This window comes from Tamandua tetradactyla, chromosome 2, assembly GCF_023851605.1.
Source record: "Tamandua tetradactyla isolate mTamTet1 chromosome 2, mTamTet1.pri, whole genome shotgun sequence".
Taxonomy (NCBI): domain Eukaryota; kingdom Metazoa; phylum Chordata; class Mammalia; order Pilosa; family Myrmecophagidae; genus Tamandua; species Tamandua tetradactyla.
In genome coordinates this window covers 47,617,754-47,645,010 of record NC_135328.1, presented here as the reverse complement: position 1 = coordinate 47,645,010, position 27,257 = coordinate 47,617,754, and the positions used below count along the sequence as shown (strand labels likewise).

The 27,257-nt window shown below is 39.7% G+C and overlaps 1 protein-coding gene across 10 annotated transcripts in view; it reads left to right on the top strand.

The window, feature by feature from the left end:
* The window catches only part of MAPKAP1 (MAPK associated protein 1), a 353,385-nt gene that overhangs the window by 323,975 nt on the left and 2,153 nt on the right, over nt 1-27,257 (top strand). For all 10 annotated transcript variants that reach the window (XM_077144983.1, XM_077144989.1, XM_077144944.1 and 7 more), the window contains one exon: nt 23,695-23,792. In XM_077144983.1, coding sequence (XP_077001098.1) covers nt 23,695-23,792 — 98 coding nt within the window. The remainder of the gene's footprint in view (nt 1-23,694; nt 23,793-27,257) is intronic.

The following is a 27,257-nucleotide window of genomic DNA, read 5'->3' as shown; positions in this document are numbered from 1 at the left end:
TGTGTGAATATATCTGTGTGTGATCCCCAACCCCTCTCCCAGCAAAGGACTCAGAATTTTGTTACTAAAATCAACCTGGACATGTTCTAGCCCATACATGTAATCCTCTAGCCACCTGATTTCTTTTCTCTCTGTTTGACAGTTTCAGCAGAGAAAACACACACACATAAACACCCAAACAGATGTGACAGGCATTCCAGTTCCTAAAGAAGCAGGTACCCAGAAACTTTGTCAGAGCAAGAACTTTGTTATATTTTTAGGTGCTCATAAGAATCTGTGAAAGGAAAATAAGGGTGACTGTTAGTCACAGCTGGTTTGAAGAGCTGATTACAGTCTTGAGGTGGGTGGGTGGGTATCCATAACCATACTGACATGCTGCAGGCCGTGGGAAGGAAGGCACCTGCATTTATACCTGAATGAACCTGTAGCCCAGGAGGACTCTTTCAAATCCCAGGTACCTGGGCACTCCAGACATTAGATGAAGAAGCTATGGTGTGTTTTTATTCTCTGAAAAGGACTTATTTAATCAGTTCCAGATCAAATACGGTAAGTACTACCTGATTACAGAACATAACTGACTCTAACATACTAAATGCCCCAGTTATTGAATTGCCTTTTCATAAGAGTACTCTGGAGCACAATCAGGAGTAGGCAGTGCCTCATCCTTTTAACAGATATGTTTCCTAGCCCTATTAAAAGGGGTCTTCATCTATCCTGTCAAAGGGAGTCTGCTGGGGTTTTTTTTAGTTTAATTACACTATCCAATTAAAACTCCTTGCTGCATTTGGATGCGCCTCTCCTTGGGCCTGAGTGGATATGACATTTACAAGGCTTGCCTTTCAAGCAGACAATAGTGTGATTGATGAGGTGCACATTCAGTGAAGGAGGCAAGTGCCTGTGGAAGTGCTGCTTAATGCATTTTGATTTATTTATCATCTCCTTCCAAAACAAGGGAGCTGCTGTGGAGACAGGTTTGGGCAACCCAGGATCCACCTCAATTTTTCCAAGTTTGTGGGAGGGAAGGACCTGGAATGAATGTGTCACAGGATAAAAGTAGCAAAAAACTATAAGTGTGGGGTCAGTTTACATCATTTAATGGCAGTGTTGCATTCTTAGTTGTCTGACCCAGGTTGGTTTCCAGTAACCCCAAGCTGTGGTCTATTAAATAGGCCATCACTGTGTTTCAGGAAACAGTTTGCTGTGGCGGGCAGCATTGACCAGGATCATGAGAACTCAGCCAGTGGGAGCCACCCAGCGTGTATCCCATTGACTGATCTTGTCATCATTTCCTGACACCTGACTTTTGCTCTAGGCATACCTGTTTATACTCCCAGCTACAGATTCCAGAAATTCAGCTGCTTCTACCCAGGGCTATAGTCTGTGTTCAGTGACTCTTTCTCTAATTCTTCCTAGGTATGTTGAGCATTTAAAAGTGTTTTTGGAATTTAGAATCAGTTAAGAACAAGTATGGCTCTTTATCAGCGCTATGGAGGGACAGTAGAGAACTTTTCAGGGTTGTAGTGACAAGGCAAACTCAACTTCTAATTCTTAAACAAATATTGCTGTTTACCTGCAGCATATGATAAATGAACAAGTGTGCTTGTCTTTGTAGTTCCTGGAAAAGAGATGTTTGGTACAGCTCATGGTCTCCAGAAGGATCAACACTGTATGTTTTTAGGAGCCAGGAGATTCTACTCTGAGCCTAAGACAGATGATAAAAAAAGAGCACACTTCCCATACTTATTATAAGGTGCCTACAGTTGCTCAGAAAGAATATTGGGGGTGTATTTGCTAACTATATAACCTTTAAGAATGTCTGGGTTTGTGAGGAAAACTGGCTGGATCTAAGGTACTCAGTAGGTTATCTTATATTTTCAGAAAACTTTCTTCATTTTTTCTCTAAGACTTACTAATATAGCAAGAAAGAATTTGCATTTGTTGGTTGGAATATGATTTATGTGAATATAGAAAACATTTTGGGGGTGTCAATTTTTTTTCCCTCCAAGAAGCCTTCTAGCTATTAAGTTTTCAATTAGTTGTTGACTTAGATCTTATGCACCTGTGGTAGTTTGAAGGCAAATATGTTAAATGTATCCATTCCCGTGGGCCATGGTGACTCAGCAGGTAGAGTTCTTGCCTGCCATGCTGGAGACCCGGGTTCGATCCCCGGTACCTGCCCATGGGAAAGAAGAAGAAAAAAATTTTATCCATTCCCGTGGGTGTGAACCCATTGTAAGCAGGACCTTTTGATGGGGCTACTTCAGATAAAATTTGACCCACTTCAATTAGGATGGCTCTTAATCCTGTTACTTTATAAGAGAATGAAATTCAGACAGAGAGAAAGCCATGGAAACAAGAAGCTGAAATCAGTGAGAACCCAGAAGAGCAGGGAGAGAGCAGCAGACACCACCATGTGCCTTGCCGTGTGACAGAGGAACCAGGAATCACCAGCAGCCAGTCTTTGGGAAGAAAACATTGCCTTGATGATAGCTTGATTTGAGCATTTTCCTGGCCTCAAAACCGTGAGCGAATAAATTCCCATCCTTTAACCCAGCCCATTTCATGGTTTTTTCTTTGAGAAGTCTGGGAACTAAAACAGCACCCATAATGGCAAAACAATTATCCAAATATAATAAAAACTGCATATACTTTGTGTTTTCCTAGATCTTGATTACCATTTCTTCTTTCTTGATTTTAACATCAGAAGCTATCTTAATTGAGAGGAGGAGGGTAAAGACAGGACTGTTCCCCAAGGAGAAACTGTGTGAACATTTTCTCAGCTGGATAAACAATGGAAAAATTTTTCCCTTTCTTCCTGCCAGTTGTATTTTCATTATAAATAAATGGAGCGCCTAGGGCTTAAGTTATTCCCATAGACCTGGAAAAGTAAGCCATACTTTCATTAATATAAAATATGTATTGCTTACCAGAACCCCATAGGCACCTTCTGTGAGACAAGCTCTTCTAGCATAAACAACTAGAAAACTGGACAAAATATAAGGAACTTTTTTCTTTTATTTGAACAATAAGCAGTGCAGAACTATAATTCCTGAGGGAAGGGAAGCTTCCAGGAGAAGCTTTCCTCCTGGAGGTACTTTCCAGACTGCAGCCCTGGGAGGGAGAACCAAGGAGAATACAGCAGTCTCACTGAGCTGAGGAGACAGAAATAGGAGTTGGAGAAGGCTGAGCCAACTGGAATTTGCAGAGCAGAGTGAGGAGAAAGCTACACTGAGAAAGAGCTCCAGAAATTTTCATGTGATCCCCATGAATCACTGTGTGCCATGCTGTGCATACCTAAGGTAGGTCCTTACAAGTCTGGACAAGGAAAACTTCTGAGGTACTATAAACTAGAGTTCTTGCTAACTAGAAGCATTTAGTAGAGATTCCAGAAAGGCTGTGCCTTACGAGTAGCAATAAGTTAGCCCTGTATTGTACACTAATCTAGTCCTTTCCTAACAAAGCTATAAAAGGAGTCTTGAAAGAACCAAACTGTTCTGCAAGTAAATTAACTGCTTTTGCAGACTAAGCCTAGTACACTATAAAGGGAGACAGCAAAATCCAGACACTCAGCATTGTGACCTTTCTAGTGTTCGGCATTCAATTAAAAATTACTAGACATGCCAAAGCAGGAAAATGTGTCCAATAACCAGGAAAAAAAGGCAGTCAATAGAAACAGACCCAGAAATAACAGACAATAGAATTAGCAGATGAATACTTTAAAATAACTATTATATATATATGTTCAAGAACTTTAAAAAAGCAAGAACTTTAAAAAAGCAAGAACTCAAAAGAGAAATGAAAATTTTTAAAAACTGAATGAAAATTCTAAAGTTGCAGAAAACAATACCTAAATCAGAAAATTTGTTGATGGGTTTAATAAGAGATTAGACAATGTAGGAAAAAAAGGTCAGTGTGTTAGTATTTATATCCATGTAACAAATTATCCCAAAACTTAGTGATTCAAGCAACAATCACATTTATGTCTCACAGTTTTTGTGGATCAAGAATCTGGCAGAGTTAAGCTGGATCCTCTGGCTCAGTGTTCCTCAGCAGGCTGCAATCAAGGTATAGACCAAGGCCTTAGTCATCTCATGGTTCAGTCTCAAGTTTCAACTGGGACAGAATCTGCTTCCAAGCCCACTGAGTGGTTATTGGCAGGATTCGGCTCCTTTCAGATGCCCTCTGTTCCTTTTCACTTGGGCCTCTTCTTAGGGGAAAGTTTACAAAATGGCAATTGGCTTCATCAAACGGAGCAAGAGACAGAGAGAGAGGAAGAGTGTTAGCAAGAAAGAACTCTCAGTCTCATGATCACAGAAATCATACTCTCACTTTTGCTATATTCTGCTCACTAGATGCAAGTCGCTAGGTCCAACCCACAAATGAGAACAGGGGGATTATAACAAGGGAATGAACGCCAGAGATCTTTCAGAGCCATTTCAGAAGCTATCTGTCACAATCAGTGAACTTTAAGACAGGACATCAGACACTCTTCAAACTGAAATACAAAGAACAAAAGGGATGGGTTGGGTAGGGGAGCAGCAGGCAGGGAATAGGGCCCATGGAACAATGTTAAATGGTCCAGCATAAAAAAATATATACATAATTGACGTCTCAGAGGTAGAGGAGAAAAAAATTCTAGATTTGATTAAAACCATCAATCCACCAGTCTTAGACACCCAGCAAAGCCCAAGAAGGATAAATATAAAGAAGACCATATCAAGGGATATCATAATCAAATTTATGAAAACCAAGGATAAATAGAAAAATCTTAAAAGTTGGCAGAGGAAAAAGACATGTTACACATAAAGAAACCAAGATTAGAATGATTGCTTCCATTTCTGATCTTATTTATTTGCATCCTCTCTCTTCTTCTTTTTGTCATTCTTGCTAAAGGTCCATCAAACTTACTGATTTCTCATAAAACCAGCTTCTGGTTTTATTGATTTTCTCAATTGTTTTCATGTTCTCAATTTCATTTATTTCTGTTCTAATCTTCATTATTTCTTTCCTATTGCTTGCTTTGGGGTTAGGTTGCTGTTCTTTCTATACTTCTTCCAAATAGAAAGTTAATTCCTTGATTTTTGCCCTTTCTTCTTTTTTGATATAGGCATTTAGGACAATAAATTTCCCTCTTAGCACTGCCTTTGCTGTGTCCCATAGTTTTGATATGTTGTGTTTTCATTTTCATTTGCCTCGAGATATTTACTGATTTCTCCCTTGACCCACTGGTTGTTTAAGAGTGTGTTGTTGAGCCTCCACATATTTGTGAATTTTCTGGCGCTCTGCCTATTATTGATTTCCAACTTCATTCCTTTATGATCTGAGAAAGTGTTCTGTATGATTTCAATCTTTTTAAATTTATTGAGACTTGCTTTGTGACCCTGCATATGGTCTATCCTTGAGAATGATCCATGAGCACTTGAGAAAAAGGTGTATGATCCATGAGCACTTGAGAAAAAGGTGTATCCTGCTTTTGTGGGGTGTAATGTTCTATAACTCTCTGTTAAGTCTAGCTCATTTATTGTATTATTCAAATTCTCTGTTTCTTTATTGATTCTGTGTCTACATGGTCTTTCCATTGATGAGAGTGTGGAATTGAAGTCTCCAACTATTATGGTAGATGTGTCTATTTCTCTTTTCAGTGTTTGCCACATGTATTTTGAAGCATTCTTGTTCAGTGCATAAATATTTATGATTGTTATGTCTTCGTGCTGAATTGTTTCTTTTATTAATACATAGTATCCTCCTTTGTCTCTTTTAACTCTTTTACACTTGATGTCTGATTTGTTGGATATTAGTATAGCTACTCCTGTTCTTTTCTGATTGTTATTTGCATGAAATAGCTTTTCCCAACCTTTCACTTTCAACCTATGTTTATCCTTGGGTCTAAGATATGTTTCCTGTAGACTGCATATAGATAGGTCCTGTTTTTTAATCCATTCTGCCAGTCTGTGTCTTTTGATTGGGGAGTTTAATCCATTAACATTTAGTTTTATTACTGTACAGGTAGTACTTTCTTCTACCATTTTGCCTTTTGGATTTTATATGTCCTATCTAATTTTCCTTCTTTTTACCTTTACTCATAGTCTTCCTTTCTATACCCTTCTCCACACCTCTCTCTTCTGTCTTTTCGTACCTGTCTCTAGTGTTCCCTTTAGTATTTCTTACAGAGCTGGTCTCTTGATCACAGATTCTCTCAGTGATTTTTTTGTCTGAAAATGTTTTAATTTCTCCCTCATTTTTGAAGGACAATTTTGCTGGATATAGAATTCTTGGTTGGCAGATTTCCTCTTTTAGTAACTTAAATATATCATCCCACTGTCTTCTCACCTCTATGTTTCTGCTGAGAAATCTATGCATGCTCTTATTGGGCTTCCCTTGTATGTGATGAATTGCTTTTCTCTTGCTGCTTTCAAGATTCTCTCTTTCTCTTTGACCTCTGACATTCTGATTAGTAAGTGTCTTGGAGTATGTCTATTTGGATCTGTTCTCTTTGGGGTACGCTGCACTTCTTGGATCTGTAATTTTAAGTCTTTCATAAGAGTTGGGAAATTTTCAGTGAAAATTTCCTCCATTAGTTTTTCTCCTCCTTTTCCCTTCTCTTCTCCTTCTGGGACACCCACAAGACATATATTTGTGCGTTTCATATTGTCCTTCAGTTTCCTGAGTCCCTGCTCGTATTTTTCCTTATATTTCCTTTTTCATGTTGGATTTCAGATGTTCCGTCCTCCTGTTCACTAATCCTATGCCTCTCAAAATCTACCATTATAGGTTTCCATTGTTTTTTTCATCTCTTCTACTGTGCCTTTCATTCCCATAAGTTTTGTGATTTGTTTTTTCAGACTTTCGATTTCTTTTTGTTCATTCCTTGCCTTCTTTATATTCTCCTTCAATTCATTGATTTGATTTTTTTTTGAGGTTTTCCATGTCTGTCTGTATATTCTGAATTAATTGTTTCAACTCCTGTGTCTCATTTGAATTGTTGGTTTGTTCCTTTGACTGGGCCAAATCTTCAGTTTTCCTAGTGTGATTTGTTATTTTTTGCTGGCATCTAGGCATTTAATTACCTTACTTAGTTTATTCTGGAGATTGCTTTCACTTCTTTTACCTTGGGTTTTCTTGCTGGATGAATTTGTTGTCTGTCTGTTCTTTGACATTCAGTTCTGCTTTTTCTGGCTCTCTAGCTTAAGTTTTGTTTAACAGAGGAGAATTTTTCAGTTCTTATTTTCTTGTTTCTTGCCCTGTCTGTATGGTGCCTTTTCCCCCCCACCCTTGGGAGGGTCTCCTTAGGTATTATAGAGCCCAGCCAGATTTTCCCAGACCAAACTGGCCTCCTATCAGGAGGAAAGAGTCACCTGCGTCAGTTTTCCCTGAGGGTGAGACCCAGCAGGTTGAAAGACTTTCCTGTGAAGTCTCTGGACTCTGTTTTTCTTATCCTGCCCAGTATGTGGCGCTTATCTGCCTGCAAGTCCCACCAGCATAAGATGATGCGGTACCTTTAACTTTGGCAGACTCTCCCTGCTAGGGGCATGTTGGAGACAGAGGAGAGGTTGTAGGCTGGCTTTAATGGCTTCGAATTACCAAGCCCTGGTGTCTGAATTCCTTAAGGTAGTGATTCCACCTGAGTTGGGCTTCACCCCTTCCCTGGGGAACCTACAGACTCCAGACAAGCCCTCAAACTAGCTTGTTTCTGCCTATGCCTGGGGCAGTTGCAGCCTGAGAAGCCCCACCATTGTATCCAAAGCCAGTCAAGCCTTTGTAGAAACATAGCCACAAAAAAACCTCTTTTTTTTTTTTTTTTTTTCCGTTGGCCGTGCCCCCTTGGTGTCAGTGCAAAAATAAGTGACCTCTACTTTGACCAGGTTCACCTGAGCTGGGGGCCTATTTTTAGTTGTAATTTGGTAATTAATTCCACAATTGGCTTTTGGTTGGGCTCAGCCCCTCCTGCTGGTAAAGTCTTTCCTTTCCCCTCTGGGAAGTAGCCTGTGGGGGAGGGGCATCGGCCACCACAGTTTGGGGAACTCACAGTTCTGGGGGGGGCTCGCAGTCAGTCCAGCTGGTCCAGACTGGGGTATGCTGTGTGTCCGGTCACTGATGTGGCCCCAGGAGCTGTTCTGTACTGTTTCTGGTTATTTAGTAGCTGTTCTGGAAGACGAACTAAATTGCACACATTGCTAAGCCGCCATCTTGGCCGCTGCTATCGATTGCTAACTTCTGATCAGAAATCCTGCACTCTAGAAGATAATGGAGTGGCATCCCTAAAGTACTGACAGAAAATCTGTCAATCTAGAATTCTATATTCTATGAAAAATCCTTTAGAAATGAAAGTGAAACAAAGACTTTTCAGACAATCAAAAGATAAAAGGATTTGTCACCAGTAGAGCTTCTACAAGAAATTTTGAAGGCTAGAGGAAAAGAATGTATATCAGGTGGAAATCCAGATCTACACAAAGAAATTAGGAATACTGGAAATAGCACCATTAGTGACTATATGGAATAAAACCAAGAAAAAGGAAATAAGCAAGAGAGAACTCTTAGATTAGGGGTTGGGAAACTATGGCCCAGGGTAAAAATCCAACCCACTACCTGTTTTTATACTGCCTGTGAACTAAGAATGGTTTTACAAATGAATATCTGCAATTAATTTGATGATAGTGAATACTAACTTGGAACCCAAATTAAGCAAAATACTTTCTTAAAAAGTAAATTAAAAAATTCTTTCTTGTTAGTAGACCTATATTACCAAAAATTTCAATTATTATATTTTGAATGTTGTCAATAAAAAATTTTAGGAATTTATTTTCTCTCATTATAATATCCTTGACTTTGCCTCTTGGCCCTCAAATCCTAAAATATTTATTAGCTAGCCCTTTACAGAAAAAGTTTGCTTGTCTTTGAGAATGTGCAAGGCATTGTTCTAAGTCCCTTATGTGCATTATTTACCTCTTGGAACAGCTCTATGAGGTTTGATATACATTTATTATAAAATCCCAGGATTGTTTATTTTATCCTAAGATTATTTAATCCTAACAACAACTCTGTGTGGAAGAGGGTTAGACATTATTATTCCCATTTTATAGATGAGAAAGCTAGGGCTCAAAGAAGTTATGTAACTTGTCTATCCAAATAACAGAGTTTTTTATTCTTCCGTCTTTGACTGTTGCAAAGCTAAAACACCTAAGCTTGTGTGCTTTTTTGTTGTTGTTGTGGGCAGGCACTGGGAATCAAACCCGGGTCTCCAGCATGGCAGGCAAGAACTGTGCCACTGCGCCACCATTTCCCACCATTTATGTGCTTTTTTTAGGTGGAAGGATATCCCTAGTCTGCATTCAGAGTCTATAATGTCCTTTTTTTTTAACAGATTTCAACCATGCTTGGTTATCTAGTCTCCCTTCCTAAAGGATATTAAATGCAGAATATTACAAGAGAAAATTAAAAACAATAGAAATTAATACTAAAGACAGTGGGATATAAAAGCTGACAGGAGTTGACCAAAAATGAAACAAAAGAAGGTAAAAACTATTTAAAACCTCAATAAGCACAGCAATAGGGCAGCATGGAACTTTTCTATGTTAAGACATACAGCTTTTTGTGAATCTGAAGAAATTATTATATTCAGTACTTACACAGATGAGCAGGATGATACAGTGATTCTCCTTATATTCTAATATAGGTGGAATGTTTGTAATATACTTAAAATGGGAAAAAGATTTTTTACACAAACGTTACCCTAGCTCTCCCCTCTAAGGATTCTGAATAGATGAGGTTTTATTTGTTATAATTTTGCCTCCCAGGAGTAGTTGCCAACTCAAGTTTGTCACAAGCAGAAGTCCTTCCAAGGAGGAAGTTCCCACATATAGAACTTGCTAGCCTATGTACCTTTCTAAAATCTGAAGAATAAAATTCAACCACTACTTGGTTATTGAAACACCATATGATATTTTGTTATAACAATTTACTTATAAATTCAAGCATCAAAAGACTCCCATAATCAAAGGTGATAGTAGAGTTATACAGAGAAGGTAGGGTTTAACAAATGAGTATGATTGCTGAATCATAATATTGATATTTCTTTTAGCCTCCAGTGTCTGAGAGCAGCTAGAAGTAATAACCTAAAATTGTGGAATTGTGATCCATATCAAACTCTGAAATCTGTTTTACAACTAATTGTTGGATTGCGCTTTGAAATTTATTGCTTTTTTGTATGTATGCTAGTTTTCACACACACAAAAAAGACTCTCACAAACCATTCTTTTAAGTTCATTTCCTGAAGTACCTATTTCTGCTGCATACCAGAATAGGATAATTGTCTTGGGGAAAAGCACTTATATGATTGTTTGAGTTGCATGCTGAACTAGCCATTTATTTCACAGAATGCTGTTTTTATCTGAAATTCTGACTGACAACCATGGTCATTCAGACATGAGTATTTGGCAGGCATTTTCTTGGAAATGAAGGAAGTTAGCCTGTCACTTCAAAGAAAACAACTGTGGCATTATTTGATGCTGGTGATAAAATTCATTCTTTTCTTTTTTTACATGGGCAGGGCAGGCACCAGGAATCGAACCCGGGTCCTCTGGCATGGCAGGCAAGCGTCCTTGCCTGCTAAGCCACCATGGTCCACCCGATAAAATTCATTCTTTCAAGTGAAAATTAAAAGTTTGGAAAACTTATCTGTCACTGTGAGCTTGGCTTCTCACTACTTAAAATACTTTTCTAGTGAAAACAGTGGTGATATTAATGAACATGGCTTTTTTATATTGTTTAATGAAGTATGTCAACATTTGGAAGAGCTGCATAACTCAGTGAACAAATATTTTCCAGATGAATGCATAATGTTACAAAATCATGTAAGGGTAAAAGATTCAAAGTACAAGACAGACCAGTGGATTTAAATGTAACAGAGTACTAAAAGTTTATTAATGTGGCTTTAGATTATAACTCATCTTTTAAGAAATAGCCATTTATCATGTTTGGTATAATATCAAAATAGAATATTTACAAAGAAGAATATGAAAATATGCCTACCTTTTCTAAAAACAATGTATCACAACAGATCAAATGGAGAAACATACAGGATTATCCAGCTGTTTTCTGTTAAACGAAATTTAAAGACACTTGCAAAAAATGCAAAATAATGCCACTTTTTCTCATTAAACTTTTTTAGAGAAATATAGGGTTTTGTTTGGTTTAGTTTTTTTTTCATTAAAAATGGATTGTTATTTTAATTTGCGATAGTTTATTATTGTTTTTTAATAGACTAATAAATATTTTTAAAAATTGTAATTTCAAATCCAATGAATATTGATAGATAAAATCCACATTTTAAAAAGCTCTTTGAGCTCCTCAATGTTTACAAGTATCAGGGGCTTCTGGGACCAAAAAATTTGAGAACTGCTGATCTAGGGGAAATGACCTTAAGAAACTTGGGCCTCATTCTGAGGATGATAGGGAAAGAAGCACCACCAAGTTGTAAGTAGAGGAGTGATATGACCAGATGGATGTTGTAAAAGAACAACTTCCATGGGTGGATGTTTGGAGAATGGATCCGAGGAAGATATCGAAAGTAGGAAAACCAAAGATGAGGTAAGAGATGGTCAGGACTGGAGTGAGAGCTTTTATCACTGGATGGAGAGGGATAAAAGAAGAACATGTAAAGATTATTTAAGGGACCAAATGCCTAGAACTTGGTAGCAGCCATATGCAAAGAAATAGGAAAGTCAACTAAGCTACTGTTCAGGGTTGTTAACCCTGTTCAGACTTGGTGAGTGGCGAGACTCCAATTGAGCTAATGAAGCTTTTGATATAAGGGGATATGTTGACATTGATTCTGGGCATGCTTCCCCATAGGCTGTGTGAAGATGGCAGCTCTAGCAACCAGTTGGCTGAAACTCTGGAGAAAGGTCTAAGTAAAATATGAGCTTTGGGGTCATCAGCATATGAGTAGCAATTAAAACCATAAGGGGCAAACCCAGCTCTGCAAGGAAAATTATTACCCTCCCCCTTCCTGGAACATGACATTCAGGAGTGAATGCCTCCCTGACAGCGTAGTACATGACCACCAGGGATGAGCCTGGCCCTACCACCGTGAGATCAACAATGCCTCCCTGACCAAAAGGAGAAAAAGAAATGTAACAAAATAAGGTATCAGTGGCTAAGAGAGTTCAAACAGAGTCAAGAGGCTATTCTGGAGGCTACTCTTATGCAAGCTTCTGTTAGATAGTGCTAATTGCCATGATTTGCCAAACCCCAACTAACATTGTTCCCCTTGGGCCAAAAGCACCTAAGGCTCTGGCTGAGACTTTACAAAGGTTTCATGTACTAGGTTTGCTTTTCTGAAACCTAAAGCCTCCAGAGGGTTCCTAGGCCAGATAAGTCCTGAAACCAAGGGGGGCCAGCGTCTCCAGGAATATCAACTAATTCCATCCCTCTATTCTTTATTATTGACACCCCTTTTCAACATGAAAAAAAATTAGAATGGGTATAGCCCAAAGACACCTCTAGATTGGAAGTAGGATCAAAGGAGGAGTTATAACAGAAAGACTTTAACAAATGAGTATGACTGCTGAATTACTATTATGTTATTTCTTTTAGCTTCCAGTGTTTTGGAGCAGCTAGAAGGAAAAACCTGAAAATGTGCAAATGTGTTTGAAATCTGTTTTGTAACTACTTATTAAAATGTGCTTTGAAGAAAAAAAAAACATAAGGGGCAAACTTGGCAGAAGAAATGTAGAGGTAAAAGAGATACAGATGGTTAAGGAAAGAATACTGGGGAAGTCCATCACTAATGGAGTAGATGAAGGGTGAGAAAATCACAAAGGAAATATGAAAAACATACTGACTGGAGAAGTTGACTGAAGAATCAGGACACTCGGGCTTCAAAGCCCAAGGAAGAGGATTTCAAAGTATCAAAGGCAGCTGACCAGCAACATAAAAACTGAAAAGTCTCTATTGAATCTCTCAACATAGAGGTTTCATTGACCTTAGCAAGAGAGTTTCAATAAATTGGACAGAAGAAGGAGAGAAATCACCTTGCCTTAGAAGTTTTATAATTAGAGAGCCTTAATTATGTTTATAGTAAAGAGCCAGAGAGCAAGAGAGAGTTTGAAAGATAAAGCAATAGTGTAAGGTCAGACATGGTCCCTGCTCCAGAAGTCAAAAAAGTCACTGCTGTGGGAGCAGGGTGTTCAGGAAGGAGCACCACCCCTTGCCAGTTAAATTATGATGAATTGAAAGCTCCCTGCAGCAGTTCTGAACTGCTGCTTTCAGTGGGGCCTGAACTCAGAAGGAGTTTTCAACCCAGAAACCAGAGGATTACAGTCCAGCCTTTTCTGCCAGGGTCAGAGAAAGGTATGGCTTTGCTGAAAGAATGTGTAATCCCATCAGTTTCCCCCAGAAAATCTAATGAGTGTTTTCCCACACCCTTCCAGACCAGGGGGACCTAAAGAGATCAAACCCTGTTTATCAAAAGTGTCCATGCCCAATATAAAGCGATCGAGAAGAAAATTAAATTCTCAAAGATGTTATTCATAGCCTTATTTGTGTAGCTAATTAGTTTCTGCTCAGTATTACATTTCATCTTTTTTGTTTTACTTTGGAAAAAACGCATAAATGTAAATGCATTTCTACATATCCAGTAATCTTAATGCCTTAGAGAAAGAAAGGTAGCCTGAACTCTGACGTAGGTCAACTTGTTGGAATAAAATGCTGTCATGGAAAAGAATGGTTATAGAAACTATAGCAACAGAAAAGGCAATGGTATAGTGTTAACTAAAAAAAAAATCCCAAATTCAGTAAACATTCTGATTACAACTGTGTGAAAGCCAACATGTCAGAATGATTGGAAAAGAGATCATGGAAGTCATGTACTAGGATGTTGGGATTATGCAATAGGGTAGGTTTTTCCTCTTCTAAATTTCTCATTTTTTTTAAATATAATTTTTTTATTGAAAAGGGAAGAAAAAAACTTGTTTATTTTTGGTTTTCTTGGCAAACAGTCACATCTGGGGGTTTCAGACAAAAATGAGCTACAAATTTGATTTGGAAGCCCCATCTCCAGCCAGTCATTGTGACCTACCATCGTTGCCTGCAGGTTATGTTAGAACGAACCCTCCTTTCAAAAACAACATTTTCTTTTCTGTTGACAGTGGAAGTCTGGAAACACTTCTTTTAGCAGGGGTTATAAGCTGCTATTCGTCCCTTTTTCCCTCAGCTTGTCTCATCTCATGATAACAGCGGTCTTTTCAGAATGGCCTCTCACCTGAATTGGCTGGAGGAACCTGATTTTTCAGTAGAGCCCCTTATTTTTGTTAAAATTCTTAATGCAAAAGATTTATCGCACAAGCATCTACACTTCTGACATTTGTGTAGCTAATTAGTTTCTGCTCAGTATTACATTTCATCTTACAGTATTATATTTTTCTGTTTTACTTTGGAAAAAATGCACAAATGTAAATACATTTTTACACATCCACATTTTCATTTCAGAAGCAGATATGTAGCTTCAGTATTTGTCCTGAGCATGTGACCAGCATGTGATGCCACATTTTATATCCCGTTGTATTTCTTTTTATTACCACAGTACTATAGAAGCAAGTCTGCTCAAAGAAGGCCCAGTTAAAAACAAAATATTCAAAATAATGAGCATTTTTTCTTCAGATATCAATTGCATCATAGTTGTAAGAATTATTGCAACCAGCTATCGTGCCCCTGCTCTCTCCAAGCACTGTTTGAGATGCCTTCCAGATGCCATCTCCTCCTTTGTTGATGGGTATACCTGGGTTTGTGGAGCAGCAGGGTTTGCCATGGTCCCACTGCGGGAACGTGGAGAAGCTAGGTTTTCATCCTATGTCTCTCTAACACCAGCAGCCATACCTTTTCTCTTCTGTATCCCCAGCTTTTGCCATGCCTTAATTTCAGAATTTAAGAATATGAGCAAAATAATTTGAACTGGAATATAAAACCTTGCATTTTATTTCACATACTACTGAAATATAGTTTTTTCTCAGCTGACATTCTTTCAAAGACATTTTGCTCCTTATGCCTTGTGCCTTCCCAGTGAAAACTGCTGGGGTAACTCTGCCCCACATATGATTTCCTCTGACACCCAGGACAATGCCCTGGCAGGCTGCCGCTGAGACAGTCATTTGACCCCTCGTGTTCCCTTACCTGAGGTGAGCCTTAAGGTGCCTGAGGTCAATAAAGATCAATGGAGGTTGATAACAGACTTAGTCTGTTTACATCAGTATTGAAATAACAGTTATTTCATCATCCCAGGTACCTCTGTTGAAAATTGCCATAAATTACTTACGTTTAGTGATGGATTCATTTCCAGCAAGATGTCAGTTAACTTGTTGCACTTTAATATAAAGGTTTGGGACTAGGTCAAATTATACAGGTATGAATTCTGCTTATTAGGTATTATTCTGTTGTTAAAGTGTCCCCAAATCATGTTGTTAATCTTCTCTGTAGTTCACAAATTGATCCTTTTCTCATTATCCTTTTTATCCCTGTCTAGCTCAGAATCACATGCTATACATTCCTACCTGGCAGCTGATCTCCCTGCCTCCAGGCTCCAGAGAGGCAGAGTGAATGTTCTAAAACCCAATTTGACCATTTATTTCACCGCCTTGCATAAAACCCACTAGTGACTCCCATTAGCTAGTGAATGCATTCTTCCTCTTTTCTACTCTTCCACCCCCAGCCATTACCCAACTAACTTCCATTCCTCCTTTAAGACTGCTCAGACGTCAGCACCTCCAAGAACCTTCGTAATGCCCCTTCCGCACACTAGGCCAGCCACCTCCCACCTCATTGTCTCTACTGCAGCTCCCTGCCCTTACCATTCTTTTTTTTTTTTTTACTGGAGACAAAAAGATGCAATTTAATGATTCAGCATTCATATACATTTGTTAAGTCCTATCTTCTATGTATAATTCCACCATCACCTTTGATCTTTACATACTTCTCATTGGGGTTGTTTGGGCTATAGCCATTCTAAATTTTTTATATTGGAAGGTTCTGTCACTAATATGGGGTAGGGAGATGGAACTATCTGATGTTCTGGAGAGGCTGGGCTAGGTTTCTGGACTTATCTGGACCAGGGACCCATCTGGAGTTTGTAGGTTTCTGGCAAGTTACTCTAGTGCCTGGAACCCTTGTGGAATCTTATAAATTGCCCTAGGTATTCTTTAGGATTGACTGTAATGGTCCTGGTTGGGGGTTGGCAGGTAGCGAGTCCTACCCGAAGCGTGCATACGAGCAACCTCCAGAATAGCTTCTCAGCTCTATTTGAACTCTCTCTGCCACTGATACTTTATTTATTTTTTTTAACTTTTTTAATTAAAAAAATTAAAACATTAAGATATCATTCCATTCTACATATACAATCAGTAATTCTTAATATCATCACATAGTTGCATATTCATCATTTCTTAGAACATTTGCATTGATTTAGAAAAAGAAATAAAATGATAACAGAAAAAAAAAGATTATACATACCATACCCCTTACCCCTCGCTTTCATTTACCACTAGCATTTCAAACTAAATTTATTTTAACATTTGTTCCCCCTATTATTTATTTTTATTCCATATGTTCTACTCTTCTGTTGATATAGTAGCTAAAAGGAGCATCAGACACAAGGTTTTCACATTCACAGAGTCTCATTGTGAAAGCTATATCATTGTTCAATCATCATCAAGAAACATGGCTACTGGAACACAGCTCTACATTTTCAGGCAGTTCCCTCCAGCCTCTTCATTACATCTTGGATAACAAGGTGATATCTACTTAATGCATAAGAATAACCTCCAGGATAACCTCTCAACTCTGTTTGGAATCTCTCAGCCATTGACACTTTGTCTCATTTCACTCTTCCCCCTTTGGTGGAGAAGGTTCTCTCAATCCCTTGATGTTAATTCTCAGCTCATTCTAGGGTTTTTCTCAGTCCCTTGATGCTGAGTCTCAGCTCATTCCAGGATCTCTGTCCCACGTTGCCAGGAAGGTCCACACCCCTGGAAGTCATGTCCCACGCAGAGAAGGGGAAGGTGGTGAGACTGCTCGTCATGTTGTCCAGAGAGAGAGGCCACATCTGAGCAACAAAAGAGGCTCTCTTTTTTTAGAGGCCTAAATTTTAAGTAGACTTGACCTATCCTTTGTGGGGTTAAGTTTCATATGAACAAACCCCAAGACTGGGGGTTCAGCCTATAGCTTTGGTTGTCCACACTGCTTGTGAGAATATCGAGAATTCAACGTGGGGAAGTTGAATTTCTCCCCACTCTCACCATTCCCCGAAGGGGGCTTGCAAATACTTTTCCAGTCACTGATCAAATCACACTGGGATTCATCGGGGCATCACTCTGGACAAACCAACAAAATCTCATGTCCTACCTGAGATTCCAAGTACTTATGACAGTCAATCAAACTATCTACATGAGTTATATTAGGAAATGCTCTAGTCAAAATATAAATTTTGTAACAAACATTTTTTGCTTTAATCTCACATTTTAAAGTATTAATTATCATCTATTTTCAGCACCCTGCAATAATGACTCCTTTGTTCCTCATGCAAAAACATTTTTAAAATTTGTACATTGTACATTTCACTATTATTATACACTCTAGGCATTCCTAGATTATACCATCTCAATCTTTATCATCTGTCTTTCTTTCTGATTTCATTTATGTCCCCAGCCCTCCTCCCTCTATCATTCTCACATGCAGCTTCAGTCAGTATTTTAACATAATTACATTACAGTTATTTGTCCATTTCTGAGTTTTTATATTCAGTCCTGTTGCACAATCTGTATCCCTTCAGCTCCAATTACCCAATATCTCACCCTATTTCTATCTCCTGATGGTCTCTGTTACCAAGGAAGTATTCCAAGTTTATTCACTAATGTCAGTTCATATCAGTGAGACCATACAGTATTTGTCCTTTTGTTTCTGGCTAATCACACTCAGCATAATGTCCTTAAGGTCCATTCATGTTGTTACATACTTCATAACTTTATTTTGTTTTACAGATGCATAATATTCCATCTTATGTAAATGTCACAGTTTGTTTAGTCAACTGTCTGTTGATGGACATTTTGGCTGTTTCCATCTCTTGGTAATTGTTAATAATGCTGCTATAAACATTGGTGTGTAAATGTCCATTTGTGTCCTTGGCCTCATGTCCTTTGAGTAGAGACAGCATATAGATGGGTCCTGTTTTTTAATCCATTCTGCCAGACTATGTGCTTTGATTGGGGAGCTTAATCCATTAACATTCAGTGTTATTACTGCATGGGTAGTACTTTCTTTTACTATTTTGCCTTCTGGATTTTATACATCATATCTAATTTTCCTTCTTTTTACCTTTACTCATAGTCTTCCTTTCTACACTCTCCTCCACACCTCTCTCTTCTGTCTTTGTACCTGTCTCTAGTGCTCCCTTTAGTATTTCTTGCAGAGCTGGTCTCTTGGTCACAAATTCAGTGATTTTTTGTCTGAAAATGTTTTAATTTCTCCCTCATTTTTGAAGGACAGTTTTGCTGGATATAGAATTCTTGGTTGGCAGTTTTTCTCTTTTAATAATTTAAATATATTATCCCACTGTCTTCTCGCCTCCATGGTTTCTGCTGAGAGATCTGCGCATAGTCTTATTGGGCTTCCCTTGTATGTGATGAATTGCTTTTCTCTTGCTGCTTTCAGGATACTCTCTTTCTCTTTGACCTCTGACATTCGATTAGTAAGTGTCTTGTAATATGTCTATTTGGATCTATTCTCTTTGGGGTACGCTGCACTTCTTGGATCTGTAATTTTAAGTCTTTCATAAGAGTTGGGAAATTTTCAGTGATAATTTCCTCCATTAGTTTTTCTCTTCCTTTTCCCTTCTCTTCTCCTTCTGGGATACCCACAACACGTATATTCATGTGCTTCATATTGTCTTTCAATTCCCTGAGTCCCTGCTCATATTTTTCCATTTTTTTCCTATAGTTTCTGTTTCTTGTCGGATTTCAGATGTTCCATCCTCCAGTTTTGAAATCCTATGTTCTGTCTCTCGAAATCTACCATTGTAGGTTTCCATTGTTTTTTCATCTCTTCTACTGTGTCTTTCATTCCCATAAGTTCTGTGATTTGTTTTTTCAGACTTTCAGTTTCTTCTTTTTGTTCTTTCCTTGCCTTCTTTATATCCTCCCTCAATTCATTGATTTGGTTTTTGGTGAGGTTTTCCATGTCTGTTCGTACATTCTGAATTAATTGTTTCAGCTCCTGTATGTCATTTGAATTGTTGATGTGTTCCTTTGACTGGGCCATATCTTCAATTTTTCTAGTGTGATGTGTTATTTTGGGCTGGTGTCTAGGCATTTAATTACCTTAATTCGTTTATTCTGGAGATTGCTTTCACTTCTTTTATCTAGGGTTTTCTTCTTTGACATTCCGTTCAGCGTTACAGGACCTTTAGCTTAAGTTTTGTTTAACAGAGGAGAATTTTTCAGTTCTTGTTTTCTTGTTTCTTGCCCTGCTTGTGTGGTGCCTTCCCCACCACACACACTTAGGAGGGTCTACTTAGATATTATATACCCCAGCCAGATTTTCCCAGACCAAACTGGCCTCCTATCAGGAGGAAAGAGTCACCTGCGTCAGTTTTCCCTGAGGGTGAGACCCAGCAGGTTGAAAGACTTTCCTGTGAAGTCTCTGGACTCTGTTTTCCTTATCCTGCCCTGTGTGTGGCGCTTGTCTGACTGCAGGTCCCACCGGCATAAGATGATGCGGTACCTTTAACTTTGGCAGACTCTCCCTGCTGGGGGCGTGGTGGAGACAGAGGAGAGGTTGTAGGCTGGTTTTAATGGCTTCAAATTACCAAGCCCTGGTGTCTGAATTCCTTGATGGAGGGATTCCACCTGGTTGGGGCTTCACCCCTCCCCTGGGGAAGGCACAGGCTCCAGACAAACCCCCAAAAGAGCTCACTTCTGCCTATGCCTGGGGCAGTTGCAGCCTGAAAAGTCCTGCCACTGTATCCAGAGGCAGTCAAGCCTTTGTAGATACACAGCCACAAAAACCTGTTTCCTTCTCCCCCCCCCCCCTTTTTCTGTCAGTCTTGCCCCCTTGGCGCCGGGGCAAAAATGAGCAACCTCCACTTTGATCAGATTCACCTAAGCTGGGGGCCTATTTTTAGTAGTCAGAATTTGTTAATTAGTTCCACAATTGGCGTTTGATTGTGCCCAGTCCCTGTTGCTGGTAAAGTCCTTTCCTTTCCCCTCTGGGAAGCGGCCTGTGGGGGAGGGGCGCTGGCTGCCGCAGCTTTGGGAACTCACGATTCTGAGGGGTGCTTGCAGCTGGTCCAGCTGGTCCAGACTGGGTTACGATGTGTGTCTGGTCACTGACGTGGCCCCAGGAGCTGTTCTGTACTGTTTCTGGTTATTTAGTAGTTGTTCTGGAGGACGAACTAAAATGCGCATGTTGTTAAGCTGCCTTCTTGACCCGGAAGTCCCACCCTTACCATTCTTTAATACTGTTCATACATGACTCGATGTTCATTTCTCTATCCCATGCACTAGTCTGTGCTCCAAGCAGGGCTTGGAATTGAGTAAAACTGCCTTTCTGGCTCCCAAAGAGAAAAGATTCTTTATAGTGAGGTGAAACTCAGAGCAAAAACTCTCAGTTGGAATGAGTAAACCCTTTGTCCTATGGCTCCAGTATCGGTGAAAACATGGCTGCTGAGCTTATAAACTAGAGCTCTCCCTCATAATTCTTCTCAGAGAGCAAGAAGAGGTTATCTGGGCTGTCCCTCCATATGCCACACTTTAACTGGGCTGTTTAATGTCTGTGGCTCTATAATTGCTCACGGAAGGGCTGATATATTAAAATTCAAAAACTTGACATAGCATTCCCTCAGTTTTCTCTCCTAAGCAGTATGAATGCTTTCACTGGAGAGGACAAATAAATCTTGAAATTTACAAGAGATGACAGGAGTGACACTCTAATCATTCCTATCCACTTGTGTCTTCCTCAGGTGTGCTCTGGAATGCGCTAAGAACAGACAAGGACACAAACATTCCCCAAGCACAGAAAAATATAGTAAATATACATAAGTTGGTGTGTCAGGGGTCAGTCACCTGGCCAAATATGCAGTCAAGGAACTTGGGTTTGGGATATTTCTTTTTCATTTTTTCCTATTATTATTGTGTAGATGAACCTCAGGCCTTCGCTCTGTGAGCCCACAGTTGGCATGCCCCACAGACACTGCGACTTCAAGAATACGGAATCAAGACACATCCTTCCTAAGCACATAAAAACTGCATATCACATATGAGATGGATAAATTTGGCTTGACCTAAAAAATGCAAAGGTTATTTTTAATGGTGTCCAAACCGTTCAGGCATAGCATCCTCTAGCATCTAGGGGTGTTTTTGTTTGGTTTGGTTTTTGTTTTGTCAGTGATGAGGAGGAACAGGTGGTGTCATCAGTCCATGAGATCACTTATCGAAGTGATCAGTGAACCCCAAAGCTTAAGTCTATGACCCTCCCTAAGACCTTCTGGTCTTTTCTAGCCCCAGGTCCCAGTGTCTGTGTCTGTCTTGACCAGGTGTCACTAGTAAGGCCTCCTGGAAGGGGTGCTTCTGTCCTTCACAGCCCTATGTCTTCCATAGATGGCTGTTCTTGCTCACAGCATGCCCAGCAAAGACATTTGAATTGTTCTTCCACACGTGTGACATCACCAACAATATTCTAATGCTCTGGAATGGATCCATGGGTCCTGTGAAGATAAAAGAATAAACATATTAAAAATGCATAAATATAGATGCATCTGTACATGTGAGATTTGCTTCCTTATTGGAAATAAGTGACTTAAAAATTAACATAGCAAAAAAAAAAAAAAAAGAAAGAAAATTAACATAGCAATTAGCTTCCAGTTAAGAAATCTCAACATTTTAGTACCACCAGGTACTAAATTTACCAGGCTAAATTTGTCAAATGATTGAAAGTGAGGCTTTTCAGAAATTATTAGCTCATTTTTTCAATATAGAATTTATAGTTACAATTAGTATATCAAAATGTTTCCAGGATAAAATATCAATGGCGCAAATTTTTTGGCCACAAATGTAGAACATATATCAGTTTATTTTTGGAGATCTGAAGAATTAGCTACTGTAAATAAAGTCCCCAAGAAGATTTCTCCGGGAAAGAGGTGAGCTTACAGTAATATGGGTGATACATTATTAATTAATAACTATAACCAGCTGCTTCTTAATTAAAAGGACAATGGATGAGAAGGTCTAATAGGAAAGATACGCTGAATTTTAATTTTACAAGCACTCGGGTCTTAGAAGCAGACTAGGAAAGGTTGTTTCTGAGGCTGCTTGCAGGACACTTTTTAGGTTAGAGATGGCACCAACTGCTCCTTAGTCTGCAACATTTACTGAGCATCAACTTCGTGTCTCTCTTGGGTAAAGCTCCTTTAGTTACCAGTAATGGCAACTAAATGTGGCTTAGGAAGAACCTCTTGGAAGGTCACAGAGGTGTCCCAGAACCCAAAGACAGCTGAAGGGTAGGGGTGAGGGTGGGGGAGTTCATGTAGGACTGAAACCAGAATTCCCACAGTCCCTTATTTTACCTATCTGCCATCCTTGTGCTGGTTCAGACAGGTTGGCATTGATTTCCTGATTTAGAGGAAAGACTATAATTGATATATATGGCCAGAAGGACAAGTACCAAAAGTACAGTATGACTGCAGGTGTCATAATACACCAAGCAGGTTTCTTAGATAAGCTGTGAACAGTGTGGTAGACCCATGCAAGAAAGAAGTATAGCTAAGAAGCGTCACCCAAGGAGGTAACAGATGAGCTGAGTCACCAAGAATTGGTAAGTCTTCTTGGTGAGACAGTGAGAGGACATCGCAGTTGTGGAGAAGAGCCTCTGCAGAGGTAGGCATGGAAAGGCAGGCAATGTGCAGCCTATGGGCTGGACTGGGGCAGGGTTCAGTAGAGTAAGATGAGGCTTGACAGGAAAGCAGACCCAGAAATGGCAATGTTATTCAGAAGATGGTAGGAGAAGTTCATAAAAGAATTTAGATTGAGATCAGATTTGTCAGAAGATGTTCAGAAGATCTCTGACCTCTGCTTTGTGATTTGCCAGCTTTCCACAGCAGCCTTTAAAGCAGCCTCATCATCCACATCCTTCAGGATAAAAATGACCCTCTTTCCTGGGAGTGTCTCATAGGGGGAATGACCAGAGGCCCTTGGGAGTGGCTTCCAAGGAGGTTCACAAGACCAGGACTCCCCTCTCCATCCAGGACACTCCCTACACCCCCAGCAGGAGCCGGGGCTGACCGTAGTCACATTGTTGCCAGTCTTTCTCCTTTCTTTGCTCATTTATTTGATCTTAAACGTTATTTTATTTTTAGAGTAATTATTTGAGTTTAATAGCCTTTCTATCTTAAAAATACCACCTTTTCCATGTAATTGTTGTATAGTAGTAGTTCCGTAAAGTCTTCCTAAGGTGGTATTTCCCTGAATACACTTGAGTGGCATGAGACCAAACTGCCCCCCACCACCCCGTTTGATCTTTTTATTTTACTTCATTTTAGTGTCCATTTTCTACCTGTACTATGATGAGAAAAACAAACCTTCCTGGGAAGAATGTTTGGGGTCCCTCTTCATAGGTGACTCACCAGACCCTTTTCAGCACTGCTTTTTCTCTCTCCAGGTCACGCAATATTTAAACTCACATATCTAAGCAATCACGACTATAAACACCTCTACTTTGAATCTGATGCTGCTACCATCAATGAAATTGTGCTCAAGGTGAGTGTTTCTTTTCAACCGAAGAACTAGTTATGTAGGTTAGCTTTCTGCCTGTGTCCTGTTCTCAGAACTGGCTGGAGCCCTCCCCAACATTGGACAAGGCTCCTGCACCGGTTTTGCAAAGGAGGAACTGCACCCCTTAGCCAGGTCGCCGAGCTGGTAAGTGCCATGCCCTGGGGCTCTTTTCGGGTGTTCTGCACCCCACTTTAGCCAAAGCAGGATACCCTTTGGTTTCCTCTCAGTCCCCTGATAATCCTGATTCTTCATGTATTTATTCTTTTTATGTGCCATTTATTTTATCCCAACCATAATCAGGAGTTCTTTGAGGTGCCTGGAGCAAACTCTGAGGAAATTATTGTTACTGTTCTAAAGTCGCCTTAGTGGCATTGAAGGCATTGATATATGCTTATATATCAACCTATATAAGCATACCCAATTTTTTGCCAGAACTGTGTGTTTACAATATCCACTGAGCACATTCTGCGTCTCAGACTAGAGCTTGGGATACAGCAGTGAACAAGACACACCTGACCCCTGCTCTCAAGGACGTTCCTGTTTATCAGGAAAGACAGACTTATAGAAAATTGCAAAGGAACTATTAATCACAAAGGTGCTATGTGGGTATGTAAAGGGTAAACTGACCTGATGGTGGTAGGGGGAAGCCACGGAGAGCTGAACCCTGAAGAATGGATGAAAAGGCACAAATTCACCAGGTAAGGAGAGGGAAAAAAGCTTTTCCGACTAAGGGAGCAGCCTGTGAAGGGGCTCAGAGGCAGGCGTGAGAACAGTGGGGCAGGGAGTCAGGGAGTGGGAGTCAGAGGGGAGCTTTGCAGAGTAAGTTGTAGGATCAGACCACACAGAACCTTACAAATCAAGGTCAGACTGAGAAAAGCTTTACTGAGTGTAACACCAGGGGAGGTGTTAAAACCCTGTTTAATCCAGGAGGTCTAGGGTGGGGCCCAAGATTGTGCATGTCTAAGAAGCTCCCAAGTGCTGCCCAGGCGGCTGGTCTGTATACCATACTCTGAGTAGCTCAGCCCTGGTTTTTAGGTACTTCCAAACTGAGAATCCTTTCTTCAAGCCAAATCTTATCTAGATGATTAGAAAGATAAAGCAGAGCTAGTCTGGCAGAGCAGGAATTGGAGCTAGAGGGAGTTCCCTCACTAGTTGTGTGACTCTGACTAGCCTTATCTCCTTGATGGGCCTCAGTTTCCTCACTTGTAAATTGGGTGCCCCACCCCACCAGAGGGCTGCTAGAGCACAAATAAAATGAGAAATGGTAAAAATGCCTAGATTATTGTTCTTTCTCTTCTTATGTATAGAAGTGTACAAGTAATAATAATAAAAGTAGCTAAGTACTGAGAGATTGCAAAGTGCAGGACCTGTGCTAAGCACTTTACATTTTCTGTCTCATTGATTCGTCACGACTTTCTGAGATAGGTGATATAAAATTGTTCCCATTACCCAAATTAAAACTGAGGCTCAGAAAAAAAGAGTAACTTAGCTGGGGTCATGGCTGGTAAGTGGCAGAACCAGAACTTGTCTGAGGTTTTGCAGATTCCAGAACTTGTGCTCCTAACCCTCAAAATGTAGCCTTAAGGAATTGAATGGGTAATTCCAATGAAATGAAGTTGATTCGCAGGAATTTTTTGATGTTAAGTCCCTGTGGTTGCAAAGATTTTCACAAGAAGTGGGTGGGAGAATTAAAAGGAAAAAGGTTCTGAGAGGAGAATTTGGGCTTGAGCCAGGGTAGCGTGGTTAGTCAGATGGAAGGCAGAAAGCTCACAGACAACCCATTTCAGAGGCCCCCTCTGACCAGGGCGTGAGGAACTGCCCAGGTTGCTTAAAACCAGAGAGCTAAGAGTTACTTGCCAAATCATCACAAGACAGCACAAGGAACTTGTGCAAAGTGTTCAGGGACTAGGTAAAGAAATATTCCATTACCCCATGAGAGGCTGGATTTTTTTATAGCCAGCATTAAAATATTCAAGACTTCAGAAGGGTTCTAGTAAAATTATAATCCTGTGTTTGACATCAAAATAATTTTCACAACAGCAGATTGATGACAGAAACACAGGTTTATGACTTCAATATGAGACTGTGGAGATCAAGTGCAGAGAAATCATTTTACAAGACCAAATGCTCCCTCGAAGCAGATGCTTTTCTGCAAAATCCCTGAGGCCTACCACCTCCCCCAAAATGTCTGTTTTCTTATCAAAATGTTTATAAAAATACTGCATCATGTTCAAGACTCCAGGAGAGTTGCAGCATGCCCGGGCTGATTTACTGAGGGAGCTAATGACGATAATCTTGTTGGAAGATTAAATTTCACTTCTCTTATTTATGATTTTTATGGCAATTTAAATCCTTAGCTTTATCCATTGTTCCCATAGTGTTGTGATGGTGTCTTTGTGAGCTTTCCACCAATACGGAATGGCTGGCCAGGGCCTCTGGCTCGCTGAGGCCATGTATCCATGAACTGAGTAAAAACATTGAGGGTTTACAGCAGAAGGGTCAGTCTTAGATTCAGGTAACACATATGGTTGTCTATAATTGGGGGAGTTTTACGTAAAATAAGAGCTTTAGACTGAAACTGAAGGGGAAAAAATGGGGATTGAAGGCTGTCAGAGAAACTATTGTGAACAGGTAATTATCCTTCAAATTACTTTATCTCACTGTGTTTCTTCCCTTGTAGAAATATTCATGTCTCCCATTTATTGAGTACTGTGTGGAAGACATTTGTGTACATTATCTCTCTTAATTCTCAACTGCCCTAAAGTGTAGTCATCACCATCATTCTGTAGATGAGGAGGTGAAGGCCCAAGGCCTCAGAGCTATAAAGGGTGGAGCCTCACTTTGACTCCAGTCCCAGGAGTTCCAGAGCCTGTCCCCTTCCCACCTGGAGATGTAATTGAGCTAAGCCATGTGTGGTCCCTACTTCCACAGGCTTTGGAGATGAACCTTAGAGGAATCGTTGGCTTTTCAAATCAGGTTCTTGTAATGATCGAGTGATGGAGGCTCTGACTTTATTGACCATGAAAGCTCCTTGTATTTTTATGCCTTAAGCTGTAAAATGCATTGAAAGTGAAACACTCTATAGTGCATAAAATTGTGCAAGTTTTAAGCCACAGCATATTAACCAGCTAATGGCAGACCAAAGGGCGTTTTTATCTTTTGATTATTACATTAATCTTCCATTAAAATTATCTATGTGATTATCGCAAAGCATTGCAGATGATAAATTTAGAAAATAGTTGGCTTGTTAAGGATCATTTTTAAATGCTTTTGTCAAGTTATATGTGCCAAAAATACACTGAAAACATAGGTTGACGGAGTGTGCAAATAATATAATGCAAAGATTGCTTTTATTAAAAATAATTTCTAAGAAAACAAAACCTCTTTTCCATACATAGTCTGTATTGTATGAAATCATCACCTGGCCCTGTGGTCCTCATGATTTATTGC